Source organism: Macaca nemestrina, chromosome 1 (assembly GCF_043159975.1).
Source record: "Macaca nemestrina isolate mMacNem1 chromosome 1, mMacNem.hap1, whole genome shotgun sequence".
Lineage (NCBI taxonomy): Eukaryota > Metazoa > Chordata > Mammalia > Primates > Cercopithecidae > Macaca > Macaca nemestrina.
The window spans coordinates 74,245,380-74,268,291 of NC_092125.1; the positions used below are offsets into that span (position 1 = coordinate 74,245,380).

General features: G+C 35.2%; 1 protein-coding gene across 1 annotated transcript in view; it reads right to left on the reverse strand.

Annotated features, from left to right (window-relative positions):
- Positions 1-22,912, reverse strand: part of LOC105493520 (usherin) — a 789,359-nt gene that overhangs the window by 455,417 nt on the left and 311,030 nt on the right. The window contains exons 21-23 of the mRNA XM_024796490.2: positions 12,416-12,546; positions 4,410-4,536; positions 379-480 (exon numbers count right to left, since the gene is read on the reverse strand). Of these exons, the coding sequence (XP_024652258.2) occupies positions 379-480; positions 4,410-4,536; positions 12,416-12,546 (360 nt within the window). The remainder of the gene's footprint in view (positions 1-378; positions 481-4,409; positions 4,537-12,415; positions 12,547-22,912) is intronic.

The window sequence follows — 22,912 nt, forward strand, 5'->3', positions numbered from 1 at the left end:
CCCTATTTAGAGTATAAATCAAGCTCATAGTTTTCCATTTCTGTGTTATTTCACATTCAATTTAAAATCTTACAAAAAACGATGCATAAGTCCTAAAATAACATACCTTTGACTGAAAGTATTATAATTCATTACAGCAAAAGTTTTAATGAATTCCTTTTATATATCAAGAACTGGGTACTAACAATATAAATACAAGCCATATGGAATACACGGTTCCTTTAAAAAAAAACAGAGACCTAAAGGAAATTTTTGGCACGTTAATATAGAAAATATAGCATGAAGTAGAACATAATACTTATTCTTACTTTAAAATGATGTAAAGTGGTTCTATTTTAAGTTTGGATGACAACATATAATATACCTTACTAAACTCACCAGAATCCTTCCTGAGGATGGTATAACTTTGCGGCAGCCCTCCCAGAAAAACTCCTGTGTTCTCTCCAATAACAGTACTACCATTCAGGATGGCAGAGGAACCTAGAGAATAGGAGATGAGAAACACACCTTCACCAGGATACTCTATTTTTACTAACTCATCAAATAATAAAATCCTTCCCCAGCCTTCGGGATACCACTCTCTTGGTTCTCCTCTCTCCTCATTGCCTGTTCATTACTTTTCTTCACTGGCTTTTCCTCAACATCACAGCATCATGATGTTGGAATGATCCAGACCGCCTCCATCTCAGGCCTCTTCCTTTCTCTACCCATAGGGACCCCCTAAGTACTCTAGAGGGATGAGTAGTGGGCTGGGTTCCAGTATGAACTACCAGGGCCAAAGTCCAGGGTTACCTGGGTCTCTGACTGTGTGGCATAACAATGGAAATCCCTGTTCATATTTCTAATGCCCACCTTCTTTGAGAGGAGAGGCAAAGCTATTTGTGTTTGTTTTTCCAGAGCCCAATCCACTCCAATTAGCCCTACTTACATCTGTTCCCTTGGCTTTCAATACCATCCTTTGCTGGAAGTTCTGATTTCAGAACTCAGACTTGTTTCTTGATCAGCCTACCTGATATCTCCTTGTGGATGTCTCAGAAATCTCAGCCTTAACATGTTAACAACTGAACTTTGAACGTCTCTCTCCAAACCTGCTTCTCCCACAATCGTGCACTCCCTGGTTTGGGCAGCTGCATTCTTCCACTGAGACCCAAACCTAACAGGCTTGCTCTACATTAATGGCCAGTAAACTCTGTCAAGGACCAGATAGTGTCTTTGTAGACTATTCAGACTCAAGCAGCCATAGATAATACATCAATGAATGGGTGTAGCTGTGCTCCAATAAAACATTATAAAAACAGGCGTGAGCTAGATTTAGACCATGGTGATAGTTTACCAACCCCTATTCTGCCTCAATCTCATCATCAAATCCTGTTAATTTGACATTCACAATATAACCAGAATCTGAATACTTCTTATTATATCTTCAATTATCACCCTTGTTCAGGTCTTCATGATTTCTTGTCTGAATTAATACAGAGTTATTGCAGAAGCCTATTAACTGATCTCCATGCTTTCATCCTCATTCCCCTTATAATTTATTCTCAAAATATCAGCTAGAGTGATTCTTTTAAAGAAAGCAGTCATATCATGTCATTCTTCCCTCAAAATCCTTCAACAGTTTCCTTCTTTCACAGTAAAAGTCCACAAGGTCCCATATGATCTAATCCCTAATGGCCTCTGTGACCTTATGTCCTGTCATTAGCCCTTTCACACCCTCTTTCCCACACTGGCCTTCTTGTCGGTCCTTGACATGCCACATATAGTGTGCTCTCACCTCAGGGCCCTGATACTTGCTGGCCTCTCAACTCAAAGCATCCTCTTCCTGGATATTTACATGGTTTGCCCCTTTGTCCCTTCAGGTCTCTGCTCAAATGTCACCTCATCAGAGATACTTTTTCTTTTTTTTTTAAATTATACTTTAAGTTCTAGGGTACATGTGCACAATGTGCAGGTTTGTTACTTATGTATACATATGCCATGTTGGTGTGCTGCATCCATCAACTCGTCATTTACATTAAGTATATCTCCTAATGCTATCCCTCCCCCTCCCCCCACTCCACAACAGGCCCCCGTGTGTGATGTTCCCCTTCCTGTGTCTAAGTGTTCTCATTGTTCAGTTCCCACCTATGAGTGAGAACATGCGGTGTTTGGTTTTTTGTCCTTGAGACAGTTTGCTGAGAATGATGGTTTCCAGCTTCATCCATGTCCCTACAAAGGACATGAACTCATCCCTTTTTATGGCTGCATAGTATTCCATGGTGTATATGTGCCACATTTTCTTAATCCAGTCTATCTTTGATGAACATTTGGGTTGGTTCCAAGTCTTTGCTATTGTGAACAGTGCCACAATAAACATACGTGTGCATGTGTCTTTATAGCAGCATGATTTATTTATTTATTTATTTTTTTTTTGAGGCAGAGTCTCACTCTGTCGCCCAGGCTGGAGTGCAGTGGCGCGATCTCGGCTCACTGCAAGCTCCGCCTCCCGGGTTCCTGCCATTCTCCTGCCTCAGCCTCCCGAGTAGCTGGGACTACAGGCGCCGCCACCACGCCCGGCTAATTTTTTTGTATTTTTAGTGGAGACGGGGTTTCATTGTGTTAGCCAGGATGGTCTCGATCTCCTGACCTCGTGATCCGCCCGTCTCGGCCTCCCAAAGTGCTGGGATTACGGGCTTGAGCCACCGCGCCCGGCCAACAGCATGATTTATAATCCTTTGGGTATATACTCAGTAATGGGATGGCTGAGTCAAATGGTTTTTCTAGTCCTAGATCCTTGAGGAATCGCCACACTGTCTTCCACAATGGTTGAACTAGTCTACAGTCCCACCAACAGTGTAAAAGTGTTCCTATTTCTCCACATCCTCTCCAGCACCTGTTGTTTCCTGACTTTTTAGTGATTGCCATTCTAACTGGTGTGAGATGGTATCTCATTGTGGTTTTGATCTGCATTTCTCTGATGGCCAGGGATGATGAGCATTTTTTCATGTGTCTTTTGGCTGCATAAATGTCTTCCTTTGAGAGTGTCTATTCATATCCTTTGTCCACTTTTTGATGGGGTTGTTTTTTTCTTGTAAATTTGTTTGAGTTCTTTGTAGATTTTGAATATTAGCCCTTTGTCAGATGAATAGTTTGCAAAAATTTTCTCCCATTCTGTAGGTTGCCTGTTGACTCTGATGGTAGTTTCTTTTGCTGTGCAGAACCTCTTTAGTTTAATTAGATCCCATTTGTCAACTTTGGCTTTTGTTGTCATTGCTTTTGATGTTTTAGTCATGAAGTCCTTGCCCATGCCTATGTCCTGAATGGTATTGCCTAGGTTTTCTTCTAGGGTTTTTATGGTTTTAGGTCTAACATTTAATTATTTAATCCATCTTGAATTAATTTTTGTATAAAGTGTAAGGAAGGGATCCCGTTTCAGCTTTCTACATGTGGCTAGCCAGTTTTCTCAGCACCATTTGTTAAATAGGGAATTCTTTCCCCATTTCTTGTTGTTGTCAGGTTTGTCAAAGATCAGATGGTTGTAGATGTGTGGTATTATTTCTGAGGGTTCTGTTCTGTTCTATTGGGCTATATCAGAGAGACCTTTCTTAACACACACACCCACACACACCCGCACATACACCCACACACAACTTTCCCTCTCATCTTGCTTTTTCATTCTCAGAATTTATCACTTGATATTTGTTTAAATTTTTTTTTCTGTATTTTGCTGCCCCATTTCTCCCCAAAAATGTAAGTTTTATAGAGTTCTCTTTGCTCCTTGTTTCCAGAGTGCCTAGAACAATATCTGGAACATAATAGGTACTGATTAAAATTGTGTATTTCCTCAATGATTTAATAAAAGCCTGCATTATTATACAGGTACAGTGACCATGTTATAATTACATAAATGTGGCAGATAGGGTAGGCTGGAGCAAAAACTAAACTTAAATGTAAAAAAAAAAACAGGATGTGTGTCCCAAGAATGCTTCCTGTCAACTGTGTAAGTTAGGAAAAAATATTCACTTTTTTTCTCAGCCTTGGTTTCCTCATCTCCAAATGCAGACAAAAACTGCTTTCCTCTACTTTCCTTGCTTTTTGGAAGTCAAAAGTAACATGAGAGAACATAACTAAAGGTCCATGCAAATTGTAGAAAACTGTAAAAGACATAGGTAACTTAGACAGAGGTGACTTCATTCTTTTCTTTCCTTTTTTTTTTTTTTTTTTTTTTTTAACTGAAGACCTTCATTGATGAAAAACTGGTTGCCAGACTTCATCATTTTAGGAGCATCCCAAAGGCAAATTCAACAGCAATATAGATGAAATTGAGTAGAAATGATGGTGAAATAAGGATGTAGGAATATAAACAACAGAAAAGTATGGCAACACCAACATATCAACAGGGCTATTTATATATATCAAAAATTACTTACCCGTATATATCCCATCAAGAGTGATTTGGCCAAAAGCCTGATGCCTGATAGCAATTATTTCATGCCATTTTCCATCACTATATTGTTTACCATGATCATTAGTTGTAGTTACTTCCACTGGTGACCCCTTAGGGGAATGAATGAATAAATAAATGTTTATATACACATATCTACACATAAACACACACTTACATGTTTGTTATAAACCAATTTACAAGTTTTGAAATTATGATCCTGATACAAGCATGCATACATTTCAAACAGAATTCAAAATTAAAGTTGATGTCTAGCATCATTTTGGCTTCCCTGTGATGTATTAATACTTCCCTGAGCACCACAGTGCACAGATCTGTAAAGGTCTCATCTTTGCAATAAGAATTTCTTACAAAGCCACTTGCATTTTCTGATGAATATAGCTATTCATCAGAAAGGTAAATAATTTTCTATTCTAAAATTTTAGACTTTACTTTTCATGGTGTAAATATGAAAAAGAAGAGAAGAATTTAAAACTAATAAAATACCACTAAAAATGAGTTCTGAAGATAGAGAGATGTCAGACAAGTCATTCTTATCTTCACAAAACTATCAATAACAAACGGGAATGACATTCACCTTAAAAACTAGTCAGTTATGATACATTAAACATAAGGGTGGAGTTAAACATAATACACAATGCTTTGAAGTCAAAATCCAATATTTATAGTTCTGGCTAAGGTAATCACATAATAGTTAAAAATGTGTTCCTAAGTGATAAGACATAGGAAATGGCAGATATTAAGAACAGAGTTTAGCAAATAAGAGGTAATAATAATAATAATAATAAACTGAGAAAGAGAAATAGAACAGATGCCTGCCATGTCACTACTTTCAAGAAAAGTAAACACTTTTCCAGTATGTTATAGTAGCCTTGGTTACCTATAGTAACATTTTCAGTGTTAAGAGAATAAGACTAAGTGACAGATATCCCAACTTTATCACCAACGGCTACTAGTACTACTATTAAAGAAAACTAAAACAGAAATTACTCTAAAACTTCTAAATGGGAATGAATTTTCTTCTTAATAAAGTTGATTTACTTAGCAAGAATAAAGCTCATTCTATTAAAATCTTTAAAAATTAAAAAATAAGATTGGGTAAAATATTACTAAAACATTTAATTAGCAGAAAATTTCACCAAACTCTAATAATTTTGCTATACAGTTTTTTTTTCAAAAAGAGAAAATAGATAATTGATGTAATGAAGTTGAAGATGTATACTGAAAAACATACAATGCTAATCGTATCATGTTTAGTATGATTTCTGTTTATCTTTCTCTGAAATGGCTTCTGTGATATAACATGTCCACGCTACACATTTAATTGGCTCCTGTCGGGCCTCATAAAGCGCTTGACAACATGTATGATATACAGAATTTCATGTTATCAAAGTAAAAAAAAAAAAAGCTTTTAATTTCCCATGAGTATGAGTGGGTTGCCTCTCACATGGACAATATCCCAACTTTTACAGACAACTCCATCAGCTAGAAACATGACCATCTGGCAAGTTCTAGTCTTTGTATTTTTGTAGGCTGACTTTCCTTGTATCTGTTTTGTCTACATACTCTTTTATTTTCTTCAACCCTATTTCAACATTTTAATATTTTACAAACACACATTTCATTATCGTAGTTTAATAATTAAAACCAGAACTGGTGTCGTGCCCAATTAATGTGCCCTGGTAGCATGCCCATTAGTTTTTCCATTAGTGAATTCAACAATACTAATGGGATTACTAGCATGGGATGCTAATTGGGCGTGACATAAGAAACTGGCTTACTTCTTAGCATACCCTTGCTAATGATGAAATTAATGAGCATTTTATTAAATGCTGTCTCATCAAAGTGTACTTAGTTAGCGTTAAAATTGTTACAAATGATGCTGCATTCTAAAGATCAGGTGTCTGAGTAAGTGGTTCTTCATATTTTGTTTGGCAACAATCTGAAGCATTAATAGTTCTCTACATCAGAAATCACATTTATTGGAGACAAATTCAAGTTCATTACCTACAGCCTCAGCATGCCAAACTCACTTTATACTTACGGCAATTTAGAATATCATTTTTTGAAGATTATTTTAAGATTACTTCCCCCCACCAATGAAAAGGAAAGAAAAATTCTGTGATGACTTCTGGTGTCATATTATTCATGTTGTTCTTTCTATTTGGAACGTATCAGGCACATTCAACAGATGCTATTCGGAATTGTTTTAAAGCTTTCATTCTCATAGCTTCCTTCCAAGTAAAGCCAGAATATGATGTGAATTTCCTGTTAATGTCACTGAACATAGAATATTTAACGGTTTAACATGGATCATTACTGGTCACTAAAGTATGATCTGGTCAAGTATATTCAAAATTGAATTTAATTAAATGAAGAATGGGAAAATTAGAGCTAATTGTTGGAGATTACAAAAAATACAGTAATTAAAAGTTATAGTTAACTTTTTTATTGTACCTTTTAACAATGGCAAGTGTCCAGTTTGTAATGTACAAACACATTTCTAATTTTATGTACTATGAAGAATCTCCCTTTCCCTAAACATTTATTCAATAGAATGCTTTGGATAGTTGGATGACAAACCAAATACATTTTTATATCTATAGCCTCTATATTGTATTAAATTGTTATATAAGGAATTTATTACTGATTTTATTAAGACATTTTAAAAAGAGCAAAATACATGATGATTTCATGTTATTTTATAAATATGTGCTAGATAATTACTTTAAAATTCCTTGAAATTCTCTTCATAATTCAAAATTTGGCTATTTTGAATGAATTCAGTAAAAACAATTTAAAAATAACCATCTTATTGTTTCCTGATAAAAGTCAAATTATCTGAAAACAGACAAGTTTAAACAAGACTGGGCATGGTGGCTCATGTCTATAATCCTAGCACTTTGAGAGGCCAAGGTGGGACGATTGCTTGAGGCCAGGAGTTCGAGACCAACCTGAGCAAAACAGCAAGACTTTCTCTAATTTTTTCAAAATAAAAAAAATAAACAACAATTAAAGCTTTATGTAATCATCACAAGCTAGATGTTTTAACTGAGAAAAATGGATAATTTTCTTCAGTTATGAGTAGTAGTAGTATCTTACCAACAGTTATTGAGTCAGTCAACCAGGTAATATGTCAATGGTCATTTATTTACTGAGCATCTACTATGTTCCAAAGACTGTTCTAAGTCCTGAAGAAGTATCTGTGGACAAAACATCCATAGACTTTGCCCTCACTGGATCATGCAGTCTGATAAGAAAGACACACTAAGTACATAATTACTTGTGTCATGAGTATAGTAAAGTATTCACTAGATAATCTCGTCCTCATTTAAAGATTAGAGGAGAAAAACTGGCTTAAAGTGGTACCCAAAGTATTTAAAATATAAATAAATGTAATGCCAATAGAAGGCATATGAAATAAACTTCTATACTGTTTTAAATCCTGGGTAGCTCTAACTTCATACAAGAAGCTGCATTGATATTACTTTGGAAAAGGAGAGCAAATAAGAGGAGAGTATTCAAACTTTTCGCCAGCCCTCAGTTTTAACACTTCTTTGTCTAAAAATGAGTGGGGCTTGCATTATAAATTTAGAAAATATGTTTAGTACCTGCTTTAGTGTATAAATTCCTTGGAGGTAAGGAAGGACACAGTCCTTGCTAGCATGAGCTCATTGTTTCATATATAGTTAGTATCATGACCCATGAGCACTTAGTGTAATGCATCTGATTACATTTTCTCAGCTAGATCCCAAGGCCATCCTGCTCAACCCATACCTTGTATTTTAAACAATAAATAAATTGTCACTTTCCTGAAAACTCAAGCAGCTTTTACTTTATGGAGAGATATTATTTCAGATAAAAATTTACTTACTAGACATCACTAAACCCTCCCCACTCCCTTTAGCCCCCAACTTGGTTTTAGCAATTTTTTTTTTTAGACAGGGTCTTGCTCTGTTGCTCACTGCAACCTCCACCTCCCAGGTTCAAGCAATTTTCTGCCTCAGTCTCCCGAGTAGCTGGGATTACAGGCACCTGCCACCACATCCAGCTAAGTTTTGTATTTTTAGTAGAGACAGGGTTTCACCATCTTAACCAGGCTGGTCTTGAATTCCTGACCTCGTGATCCACCTGCCTCAGCCTCCCAAAGTGCTAGGATTACAGGCATGAGCCACCGCATCCAGCGGCTTTAAGAATTTTATTAACACTTGGTGGGCACCTACAGACCATGTCTACAGTTTAGCGTTTGGCTACACAGGGTAGAGACAGAGCAACTGGGAAAGGTAATAGCAGTGATGAGTACTCTAAGTAATTGTGTGAATGAGAAGGGTAAGGGGACAGAAATGAGGGGCAATGCCCCATGAATGTTTCCCTGAACTCTGTTACCACGCTTTGCACCAGCCTGTCCAGGTGATCACCGTAAAGGAGATAAAAAAGATGAGACCTGCCAGATGAGTTTCCTGGCAGCCATTCTCAGTTAAGCAGTTTGACCTCTTTACCCTCCTATCCTACAGAGTTTTAAGGTATTGCATCCTTTAGAAAAAGCAACACCACATGTCAAAAGAGATGGCAGTCATGCTTCAGATTTGGGGAAATCATTTTTGGATTAATTCTCCGATGACTGTTCCATGTTTGGTAGGGGGTGACTATTAATACTCAAAATCTGTGATGAACAACCAATGGCCAGAATTCCAATGAGTGTCATTCTGTTCATTTCTGTGTTCCCAGTGCATAACTGTGAAGTCCAATAAATTCTTAGCAAAATTTCACTGAATGAAATAATTCAGTGCTATTCAAATAATTGAATTCAGTGCTAGTTCTATCCCTAAACCACTCTATCACCCTAGTTAAGCCACTTCATCTAAAGCACGGATGAAAACAACGTCAACCTCAAGGGGCTACTTCAAGAATGAAATGAGATCATTCATGGGAACCCACTTTGTATACTTTAAAGCTCTATAAATAAGTGGTCCCGTGATTAGTTTTTCTCCATCTGGCTTCTTCTTAAATATCTCCAGATACTAACTGGTTGAAGGGGAAAAGCCAGATTTTTCTTTCTCATTGACAGTGTTCTATTTTACTGTACTCTCCCCTTTCTTTTTCTGATTTTTGTTGATTTTTTTTTAACTTAGCATTTGCTCTCCTTTCTAACCTTGTTAATTTGGATGTCCTGCAGAACACTTTTTTATTAGTAGTAACTAATTTATTTTTCTACAACATTTAAAATCATACATTTGCCCTATTTATTTTAAGAAAACAAAACATCAGTATAACCTATTCCCTTATTCCACCCGTACCCCGCCACTCAGCTGATACCTTCAGAACTTTTAATTCACTCATTTTTCCTCTCCTTCAATTCTTACTAATTTTAGCAACAAATGATTATTCACGGTATTTTTTTTCTTGCCCTTGCTATACTTCTCTTCTATTTCAAAGATTCTTATTTGTCACTGTAAAACAGAGTTCTAGTCACTCTATCATTAAATATTTAGGCATAGCTTAATATTGCTAGATTTATTATTCACTGATGCTTCTTCTTTTTATATTTCTGACTCTGTTATTTTTTCTTTTGGCTAGATTACATACTGAAATATTTCTTTCAGTGAACAGTGCACAGATGGATTTTTTCTGAATTTATGGATATCAACAACCATCTTTCTTTCATGTTGAAAAGTAGTATAGCATTGTAGCTAAAATCATGGTCTTTGGAGCTCGGTTGCTTGTGTTTATAACCTGGCTTGGTCACTTATTAGGGTTGTGACTTGGGGAAAATTAACTTACCTGTGACCCAGATTCCTCACCTGTAAAATGGGAATATTAAGAGTATCTACCTCACAGAGTTGTTGAAAAGTTCAAATGGGTTTATATGCGTGTATAGGCATATGTGTGTATGAAAATGTATAAATTTACGTATAGAGAGAGCACTTACAATAATGCCTGGCACAAAGAGGTCTCACAGAAGTATTAGCTTTGCTTAATCTTGACAGGAAATTGATGAGTCTTTTCAATGGATATATACTAAATTCCCTCTTAAATCAGATATTCTCTCCTATTTTTTGTTTCCTCATTTTATGTTATACCTGTTTTTCTCGAGCATGTGCTTTTTGTTCTCCTTCTGAATCGCTTCTTAGTGACAGTAGTAGTATCTATCTTTCTTGTCTGCGTCACATTTTTATTATGTATTTTGAGAGATTTCTTCAACTTAATCTTCTGACCTACTAATCTGAGGCTCAAAGTGTCTCTCCTCTAATTAATCTACTTAAAGTTTTCAAATAAAAAATAATATTTTCCTTTATGTAATTGAATCAACTTCAGCTGCTTTTTTAAAATTTTTTTCAGTTGCCATCTGTCTTGCCTTCTGCGATAGCTGCTGCTTCTTCCTTTCCCTCTGGCTGCGGGATATGCTTAGGTGTGATGCTATTTCCTTTTGCTTACTCACTGCCCACCTGCTGGCATCCTTTAAGAAGCTGCCTTACAAGGGGACACTCAGAAATCTTTGTGTCTGAGGACCCACAGTGCACCAGCCAGGGAGTTAACGGGCCCCTGTCAAGTCATGAGGAAGGAGCCTTTCTGCCCCTGGTCCTTCGAGTGGCCACTGTGTGACTCTCTCAGCTTCATAAAGCAGGGAGACCTTGGCCTGCTTTTTGAGGCTGGTAGGGTCCTCAGATACACTTGGTACAATAGGCCCTGCCTTTCCTCTCTAAGGTCAATGGATCTCCGGGGCACATGAGGCTGAGATCCTCAGTCAGATTACTTAGTCCGTGATCCTAGATGCAACTTGGATCCAAGGGTGAACGTTGTGCCTGCTTTACCAATAAAATGTAAAACGTTTATTTGGTAAGCACATCAGTTTTAAGTTGAAGAACTAAGAAAATGGAAAGCTAATATCTTTTACTTAGTCTTACTCATTTCTCAACTACTCACATGCCTAATACAATACCTAATATCAAATGCTCATTGATATTTGTTTAACTCAAGTGAAGACAACTGTTCAGTGCTTTCCCAACACCCTTAGGAAAAATTCAAATCCTCACATTCGCTTACAGGGCCTTAAATGACTTAGTTTCTACACAGCTTTTCAATCTTCAACCTTTCCCTTTGTCTCTGTTCCCAGCTATATCAGATTCATCTCAGTGTACGAAAAGCGCCATGCTCTCATCCACCTCAGGCACTTAATATTTGCTATTTCCTTAACGTTTGTTGCTCACTTTGCCTGGAAACTTTATGTTCAGTACCTTCCCAGGTGGAGATCAGTATCTCCCCTGTACTGCCCCACCTGAAATATGCACCCTCAAATACAGACATATGCTCTTGTTCTGACCAATTTTTCTTCATTGATTTGTATCTCAGTTAAATATCACATTTACAGAGAAAACTGACAACTCAGAAAACAATGTATTTATTTATTTTTGTTCCTGTAATACATAGAATCCCAAATCTTTATTTTGATATAATTTATAAACATTTAAAATTGATTATTTTACTGTATCCTTTGCAGATTTTATCACAGGGGCATGGTCATATTTAACTTTAAAACTATGGTAGTCTGCAACGCCCAGCACAATAGTACCCGATAGCCACTTAAATATTTGCTGGTGAAACAATAAAAAAAGAAAGACACAGAAGGATGAAAAGGGGACATAATCTTTTGCTATTAAGAAAAATAAAAATAGAGCTCTTTAAATTTATTTAAAAGTTTTAATCTTCATTATAAGGTGGCATTTTGGTTGTTAAGCACATAGATTCTCAGTCGGACCATGATGGTTTAAAAGTTAGCTCCGCTATTTTAGCTGAGGGCAAGTCACATTACTTTTGTAAGTTTCATTTTCTTGATTGGCAAAATGGGGATAATAATAGTACCTACCTTACAAGGTTTGAATGAAGTTTCAGTGTGAAAACAGAAGCATTTACCTCAGTACCAGGCACATACTAAATTCTCAAAATTATTAACTTTTATGAGTACTCATTTACCTGAGGATCAAAAAGAAAATAAAGACGTCCCTTCTTCAACTGGAGTGCAAAATACTCTTCCTGATTGCCAGGTGATGCTGCAAAGACAATCAAACCTTCAGGCACTTTTGTTCGAAAGCTGGCCTTAATGCCTGGTAAGACAAGTGTGATCAGCAAATCAGTGCTGGGGGTTTGTTGATTCTTTCTGATAAATGTACATTTACTTTCATTATTATTTATGATGTAGTGAGTACAGTCAGGAAGTTATACCCAGCAATGTACTGGCATGGTCTAGGCCATTGGTTTTAAATATATCCCATTTTAAATGCCAATCAGTACTTGGAAACTTACGCCTGTGTTTCTGCTAATCAATATATAATGAAGTTTAAATTTATGCAAAACTCATCAACCTAAAAAGACATATTGTCAACCCAAAATTGGATACTCAGAGTATCAACGTGAAAACATGATCAGAGAGTCATAAAAATAAATGGATTTTTGACACGAGTGAAAGAAACACAGAGGATCTTGCTTAAAATATTTATGAAGTTCAAATAATCAGTTCAGTAATAGAAGTTAATATTGGAAAGACCTGCCATGAAGTGGCCTATAGAGGTAATTTCCTGAAACACCATCCTATAACCAAATGGTTTGCAGCCTTCAGAATTCTGGGATCTTTACTGACCCTTCAGAGCGCATACCAGCCCTGCATAGGATATACAATGCTCTTTTCTCATAGAAATTTCCACAGCTTAGGAAGCAGGGGCAACATGCAACAGCCCTATGAATGATGCCTTCCCCCTACCATTACATGGCCCCATCTCCACTCTACTCAGTATCTCACATACTCAACACATACTATGGAGCTCTTGCCTTGTGTAAGGCTTTTTGCTTAATGTATTAAAACTGGTAAGAGACACAATCTCTGTTTTCAAAGAATTTCCAGTTTAGTTGAAAATATTAAATGCATATGCCTTAACAAATTATCCTGTGAGAATCAAATAAGAGCTCAAGACCATATATGATAATCAAATAACATCTCAAGAACACAATAGTGCATAATGAATGAATACTGATTTGAGTAAAAATACAGTCAGCCAGGATAATAAAAATTTAAAGGAAGGAGATCTTCCTTCAGGCTGAGCTGGTAACCAAAAGTCCTGCATATGTGGGTGGTGGTGGACTCAGGTTCAATAGACATCAACTACCCCAGAAACCATGTCTTAAGAGAAAAACTTTAGCTAGGATTTGAAGGCAGGAAAGCAGATATCATTTGGTGAACATTGGACTGTCGTTTTTTCAACATACATCTATGGAACACTAACATTTGTTGAACTCTGCTACAGGGTAAAGAAGAAAAACTAATAAGCCCATAACTGACATTGAGTTCTAGTTGAGAAAAAAGACAATTAAAAAAACAAGCAAACAAAAAAAAACCTGTAATGCGATGTGATAAATGGTATAGGGATATATACAAAATATCTGATTAAAAGAAATTGAGGACAGTTTCAGAGAATATAATCCTTCAGCTTGTTTTCAGAGACTATGAAGGATTTGGTGGGAATTGTACAACGGCCTAGAGGTATGGAAAGTTTGAGGAAGGCTGGTTGTGAAGGAGGGAGTTAGATAAATCTGGAGAGATAGGTGAGACCCCACATCTGTACAATATGGCTTGAGAAGTTTGTATAGAAGACAAAGATGAAAAAGAATACTGTGTTCTAAGTTATTTTGAGAGTACCATTCCTTTAGTCACAACAAAGGTTAAGTTTAGGATACAGGCTTTAGACTTTCCAAGAAGGCAAATCAAATTTATCCTGGCCTTCTTGACTTCTTCGTCTCCATCTTCTACGTTTTATGCTTTTGGTCATTTTCAACAAACTTGACCTAGTGATTTTTATATCTCATTGTTACAGACTCTTTTATTCTCTTACTCCGGCCTGCTTGAACATTGTGTTCTTGCTGTCAGATTCAGGACGCGGTCCTTCCTGGCAACTCTTCCACTTCACAGAATAGAATTGTTTGCCCCAACAAATTGCTTTTCAGTAGTCAAACTCACTTGGACTCCTACTACTAGATGTATTGTTCTCTCTCATCTCCCCTAATAAGCACGCTGAAATGATTGAGCCACCCATTTGAAACTTATCCCATAAATTAATGGAAGAAATTAAAATTTGAGTGGAGAGCAGGAACAGGATTTTCAAAATTGAGACTAAGGCAACAAAATTGATGATGAAATGTAGAGAGGAGACATAACTTAGTTACACAGAAGAGAGATGAGTGCTGTGCTTTGGGAGAATAAGACACGGACAGACAAGTAACTGAATTAATACTTGAAAGGATAAACTCTATACATTTCAGGAAAGGCACATTAAGTCATATTGATATGAGGTGATGGTGTGGGGCAAAATGGTCCATTCTTTTCACCAATTATTGAGGAAAATGGAGTATTAATAACAGAAATAGAAACGTCAGGTAAGGAAGGAAATCTGGGGTTAGGAATTCTTTTTAGTTTTAGGCATACTGAACTTATGATGCAGAAAACTCTATCTGCCATTTGGAAATGAGAATCTAAATCTCAGAAGAGAAGATGGTGCCAGGAAAATAAATTGGCAATCACCTATCAAAAGCCATGTCTAAGAGATAGATTGTAGAGAAACAACAAGAGCCTTTAATGGAAATGTCTACATTTAAGAAAAGAAAAAAATAAGGGCAAGAATAAAGTTAGATCAAGATAATATTGTAAAATGGAAGCCTAGATAGGAGGGAACTTTGAGGAGGCAAGGTTAGTTAACTGTGTTAACACTTCCAATAGGTCCAGAGTAATTAGAACTGAAGAAAAGCTTATGGAGTCGGTAATGACATAATCTTTTTCAGTTGAGTAGAATGGACAGACTCTTGACTGCTGGGTGATGAGAACTGAGGAAATGAATGAGTAGAAGGTGGTGACAGAACACGAATTAGAAAAATCTGATAGAGAAAGAAATGGGAGACATAGAAATTAATTATTAGGGTAGACCAGGGAGATAAAAGAAGGAAGCATCTGCCAGCAGAAACATAGACATAAAGTCTGGTCTACAACCTGAGCAAAGAACAATTATATTTCTACCAACTCTTTTCTTCTCTTAAGCTTTTCTCCCTATGGTTCAGAGTAACACTACTCGGGAAATCTTATCTTTCTGTCACCATTTTTCTGTGATATTTGGTATCATACATTATAATAAAACCTATTCCTATAAATTACACAGCTTGAGGTTATTTCACAAAAACAGCTATAATTTGAAACATGAAGATAGCAAAACTCTCTACTAGTGTGTTGGAGTCATCTATGTGGCAGTAGAGAGGAGAATAAAAGCATGGAATTGGGTATTGGGAAGATACCAGTAATTGCTCAATCTGGGAAGACAACTACTTCTCTTTAATTCAAGAGAAATCTGACGAATGAAAATAAATCAGTAAGAATTACAGGAATATTTAGACAAGATATACTTGGGAATCTCATAAAAATTATGCACTATTTAAGAAATATGCAAGTGCATGTGTTTTTCTAAAATATATTATTTAATTTTCAAGTTTTATGCTTATATGAGAAAACGCACTGCTAGTACAACTAAAATATAATACTTTACACAGATCGAGGAAAATTTCTTGTAAGAAGGGAAGCTATAGTATAAAAAAAGGCAATTGGATTTGATGGTGTATGTGAGACTTTCCCACAGCTTTTTAAAATAATTTAATCTTCTCTTATTTTCTCTTTACATTGCCGAAATAAATAATGAATGATTGTCTTTTGCACAAACTCTATGATGAAATTAAAAATGCACGCGTTCACTGAAACATCATATTCTTGACAATTAATTATTGCCATAGATATAGATACATTCTATCTTTTGAGCCAAATGCTGAAATCATGTAATCAATTCTTTAAATGAGCTTAATAAAAAAAGAATATATCTAAATATAAACATAATCTTTTAATTAACATATAAAACTTTTTTTTTTTTTTTTTTTTTTTTTTTTTTTTTTTTTGAGACAGAGTCTTGCTCTGTCGCCCAGGCTGGAGTGCAGTGGCCGGATCTCAGCTCCGCCTCCCGGGTTTACGCCATTCTCCTGCCTCAGCCTCCCAAGTAGCTGGGACTACAGGCGCCCGCCACCTCGCCCGGCTAGTTTTTTGTATTTTTTTTTTTAGTAGAGACGGGGTTTCACCATATTAGCCAGGATGGTCTCGATCTCCTGACTTCGTGATCTGCCCATCTAGGCCTCCCAAAGGGCTGGGATTACAGGCTTGAGCCACTGCACCCAGCCTATATAAAACATTTTAAAGAAAATATTATTGACTCTACCATGAGACAGAGTGGTAACATGCATAACTACTCCAAATTATTAACACTCTCTTTTCCTATGAGAAGATTATATATTTACAGATTCCTATCTCTTGACTTAGGCTTAGTGATGTGACTTGTGTTGGCCAAAGAAATGAAAGCGGACATGTGGTGTGCACAGGAGAGCAGAAATTTTAATACAGCTGTGTAGTTGAGCTTGTCTTCCTCTCTGACTCATGAATGTATTTTCATCCCAGGCCCAGGAAAAAGAAGAGTTGTGGATCAGAGCCCAGCAGTGCCAAAATATTTTTTGCTTTTAATGTTTGTGTTAAGCTGAAATACTGATTAAAATGGGCAGACAAGTGAAAATTATACTTTTCTCACTTGCTGAAATTTAGATTTTAATTTTCAAAAAATGAGACAGAAAGGAAATGTTCTAAAGTTCAGTTTTTTTGTTTCTAGTGTTTAAATAATACAGCATTTCATGCATCTCTATATTTATTCATTCATTCAAGAAATATTTAAGGAACACATACTTTGTACAAATGGTATACATGAGATGTGTAAAATAAACTTACATCCATGGCCTAACATTCTAAAAATATACAAAATCCAAGTTCTACATGGAAATATTTAACTTTCAAGTAAGAGGGTTTGCAAGTTTCAAATTTAATCATAAAAATCGTACACTGTTGGGGCCATGGATTAGGCAAATAATTGTTAAACAATAAATGTGAAGCTATAACAGAAAGGGAAAAGTTGATAAATTAGACCATGTTAGAATTAGCAACTTTTGGCTAGCAAAAGGTGGAAATAAGAGAATGAAAAGACAAACGATATAGTGAGAAAAGATATTTGCAGTACATATATCTGATACCAAGATACATAGCCAGAAAAAACATATGAAAAAGATGGTCGCTATCATTAGTCATCTGAGAAACGCAAAATGAAATGCAATACCACTAAATATCCATTAGAATGGCTAAAATGTAAAGGAAACACAAAGTGTAGCCAAATATGTTCAACTACACGTATATATTACATATAACTATATTTTTATATATAATATTAAATAAATAAGTAAAATGTTAAGTTTATAATGTATAACGTAATAATATCTATACATGCAGCATTCATAAACTATTAGTCGGAGTGTATAACCTCTTTTAAAAACTGACAGTATTTATTAAGTTATCCTTGTGGGCCGGCCGTGGTGGCTCATGCCTGTGATCCCAACAATTTGGGAGGCCGAGGTGGGAGGATCACGAGGTCAGGAGATCGAGACCATCCTGGCTAACATGGTGAAACCCCGTCTCTACTAAAAATACAAAAATTAGTTGGGTGTGGTGGCGGGCACCTTTAGTCCCAGCTACTCTGGAGGCTGAGGCAGGAGAATGGCATGAACCTGGGAGGCGGAGCTTGCAGTGAGCCAAGATTGTGCCACTGCACCCCAGCCTGAGCGACAGAGTGAGACTCCTTCTCAAAAAAAAAAAAAAAAAAAAAAGCTATCCTTGTATCTTTTGATATGTGTATCTTTTTATCCAACCGTTCTACTCTTGGCTCCATATCCAGCCCCACCCAAATGCATAGGGTCAAAAGATATACAAGTATGTTTATAGCAAGACCTTTTATTACACCTTCAAACTGAAACATACACACGTCACTCAACTGTACAAACAAATATAGCAATGAGAATGAACAACTATATACATGAATCTCACAAATATGGATTGTGTAAGAGACACTAAGAACACAGGAATATATACTGTATAATCCCATTTATATCAAGTTCAAAACCAGACAAAAATCCATCTATGATGTTAGAAGTCAGGATAGAGGTAATCCTGGTTGGGATTTAGAAAGGGCACAAGGCAGGCCCACTGGGGGCCCTGTAGTCTTCTATTTGTACTGTGGGTGCTGGGTACTCAGGGCTGTCCAGGTTATAAAAATGGGTCAACCTGTGCATTGCTACTTTTTGCACTTTTCTGTATGTGTGTTAGACTTCAACACAAATATTTTTCAAAAACCAAATGTGTCTCTCTTGAACTAAGAAACGTAAAAAGCCATCCAAAAGCTTTTATTCTAGTCAACTTAACTTTGTTATTGCAGATACAGGAAAATGTAAGACATTTCAAAATGATTGGAAATTGTCAGGTAATAGCCCTACAAAGGTATTGTAAGAACAAAAAGAAATAAAGAACTAATACATTTCGGCTGATGAAAATTTTGCCTTCCAAAATCCAAATCAAGAGAAGGAACCTGAAATATAAGTTCCTAGTATGAATGAAAAAGTTGCTAAAAAGTTACTATAAATTGTTTAAATCTTTGATCAGAAATTTAAATTCTTAGAATTGACATGTAGAATATGTTAAAAAATCCTACAACTCAATAAAAAGCCAAGCAACCCAATGGAAAATGAGCAAAACGTCTAAACAATCACTTGACTAAAAATTCTGATATGCAAATAACCAAGGCTCACAAGAAAGATGTTCAGTGTCATCATTCATTGGGGAAATGCAAATTAAAACTACTGTGAGACACATCTCTGTACCCACTAGAATGGCTAAAATTAAAAACACAAAATTCTGCTGAACAGGTGATGAAATGAAAACTCTCATACATTGCTAATGTAAATGCAAAACTAAACAATCATTTTGGAAAGCTGCTTGGCATATTCTAAGTTAAACATATACCTAGCCTAATCCGGTCTTTGACTTACCTTTTCATTTTCTTAATATTTTTGATGAAGTTGAATTTATCATTTGTTAATGGTTAGCACTTTGTACCTTGTCTGAGAAATCTTTACCAACACCAAGATGATCAAAAATATTTTCTCATTTTTCTTCTAGAAGCTTTATAATTCCAGCTTTTATTTGTTAGGTCTATGAATCCATCTCAAATTAAATTGTATGAATGATGTGAGGTGGGAGTCAGGCTTTAATTTTTTTTTGACTACTACACACTATACAATACTATGTTGAAAAGATTGTACTCTCCCCATCGAATTGTCTTAGCTCCCTCAAATTTTAATTGACATTGGAAGTCTGAGTCTATTTCTGATTAATTTGCCAGTACTTACACAAATACTATAAAGCCTGAATTATTATGGCTTTATTTTAAATCTTGAAATAAGATGACTAAGTTGGCCAATTTTTAAATACGTTATTCAATAGTATTTTGGATATTCCAGGTCTCATGCATATTCTTTCAACTTGTAGAATCAACTTGGGAATTTCTTCATAAAAAACTTGCTTGAATTTTGATTGGAATTACATTAAATGAATAAATCGACTTCAAGAAAATGGCTATTTTAACAATACCTTGTTTTTCATCCACAAACATGATAAATCTTCATCTATTTAGGCTTACATTGATTTTTCTAAGTTATGTTTTATAGCTTTGACTATACAAATATTTCCATTTATTTTGTTAAATTTAAGTGCTTTTTTGAATATTCTTCTAAATCCAATTTTATTTGTTTAAATTGTTTATTGTTAGTGTATGTTCAATTAATTTTATTTATATTAATGTTGTATTCTGCAATCTTTCTAAGTTCATTTATTAGTTTTAACACTTTTTTGAGGATTGTTTAAAGCATTTACATACAAAATTATGTCGATGACAAATAAATACATTTTCTTTTCCTTTTCAATATTTATGACTTTTATGTTACAGTATTGTTTTAGCAGTGGCTAAAACTACTGATAAAGTTTGAACGAAAACTTGATCCCTATCTGAAAAGCAAAACATGCACTATTTCACATATATATATATATATATATATATATATGGCCTATTTTATGGCCCAGCATATTAGCATATTAGCTGTAGAATATTTGTAGTGTACATTTCATATATACATATATATACACACATATGTACACACACACACATATATATGTATATATATTCTGTAGAATATTTGTAGTGGTCCTTTATCTCTCCTGTACTTAGTATGCTGAAAGTTTTCCTTATGAGTAGGTATAAAATTTTGTAAAATGTTTTCCAACTCTATTGAGATATATGATATTTTTCTATACTATTACCTCTATTAATGTGGTAAATCATATTGATAGATTTTTTAAATTAATCCAAAATATTTCTCTCTCTCTCTTCCTCTCCTGTTCTCTCTCCTCCTCCTTCTCTCCCCTTACCACTCTCCACTCCCCAACACCCATCATTCTTGCAAACCAATTCTGGGCTTTGCTTTCTGTTTCTATTTCATTGATATCCAATTTTGTCTTTTTATTATTATTATTATTTCTTATTACTTTGGGCTTAATTTGTTCTTTTTTGCCTGTTTTAAGAAGCAGCTTAGGAAAGTTTGGACTTTTTTCTTCTAAGATAACCATTTAACCCATACATTTCTCTCCAGGCATTACTTGAGGCGCATGCCAAAAAGCTCATGTTATACTTTATATTTTAATTGTTAAAAAAAAAATCCCTTTTTCTTAATTGGTAGAGCATTTAGGAATGTGTTAATTTGAAGTACTTAGAAAATTTCCAGACAGCATTATCAGATTGATTTCTAATTTAATTCTATGTAAACAGAGAATATACTCTGACTTCAACTTTTGAAATATATTAAGACTCTTTTATGGCCCAGCATATTACCTGTAGAATATTTGTAGTGTATATACTTTCAAATGTACATACTTTCCATGTACATTTGAAAAACAATAGCTATTTTCCAGTTTTGTATAAAATGTACAATAACTATCACTTAAGTTTGTTGATAGTGTGTTTTATTTTTCTGTATTTTTACCGATTTTTATCAACTTCTTTTATTAAGTACTAAGAAAGTCATTTAAAAATCTTGAGGGCCGGGCGCGGTGGCTCAATCCTGTAATCCCAGCACTTTGGGAGGCCGAGACGGGCGGATCACGAGGTCAGGAGATCGAGACCATCCTGGCTAACACGGTGAAACCCCGTCTCTACTAAAAGATACAAAAAATTAGCCGGGCGAGGTGGCGGGCGCCTGTAGTCCCAGCTACTCTGGAGGCTGAGGCAGGAGAATGGCGTGAACCCGGGAGGCGGAGCCTGCAGTGAGCCGAGATCGCACCACTGCACTCCAGCCTGGGCTACAGAGCAAGACTCCGTCTCAAAAAGAAAAAAAAAAAAAAAAAAAAAAAAAATTCTTGAGGTATGGGAGAGAATTTGTCTGTTTTGTCCTTTAGTTTGTAAACTTCTGCTTTATGTATTTTGAAACTCTATTACTACATATAAGCACATTTAGGATAATTTCTTCTTAATCAATTGACTATCATTACAAAATGTCTATTTAGTAATATTACTGGTCTTAAAGGTTATTTTGGCTGATATAAATATCACCACTACCATTTTCTTATGATAAATGTTTCATGGTTTATTTTTTCCATCCTTTTGCTTTTAAGCGATTTATGTTTTTGTACTTAAAGTGTGTTTCTTGTACACACTTTATGAGTCTTGCTCATTTAGCCAGGTTAATAATGTATTCTTTTTTATTACTGTGTTATGTGCATTTATATTCAACATAATTATTAATATGTTTCTAACTTAATTTTACCATCTTGCTATTTGAATTCTCTCTTTTCTTACTTTCTTCTTCTACTATTTTTTTTTTTTTTTTTTTTTTTTTGCATTTGCTCTTTGCTCCTTTGCTGTGCCTTCCCTATCTTGTTATGGATTAGAGGAGTTACCTTAACATTCCATTTCGCTACCTTTTTCATCTCCCTAGCTAGACTTTTTAAAACAGCTCTCTAAGGATCATCATATGTATTCTTAACTCGCATACTATCACAAATTAACATTATACTTCTTCACATATAAGAGTCTTACAGCAACATACTCTCCATTTACTCTTGTCCAATTATTTGTATTATTTTTTCATACAGTTTAATTTCATATATGTTGTAAACTGCAGAATATATTTAAATTTCTTGTTTTCACTAATCTAATGTCTTCAAAAGAATTTTTAATAATATTTTCTGTTTATTCATATTTTTAATTTCCATTTTCCTTCATCCTTTCCTCACATTTATGATTGGTATTTTTTTAGCCTAAAAATGTTTTAGCACTTCTTGTAATACAAGACAATTCATGATATAGTAACTCATTTATTTAATCTAAAAATGTCTTTCAAATTATTTTTGAACAATATGAATAACAGTGAAATTCTCAAATTTCACTGAATATAGAATTGAGATTGGTGTTTTAAAGT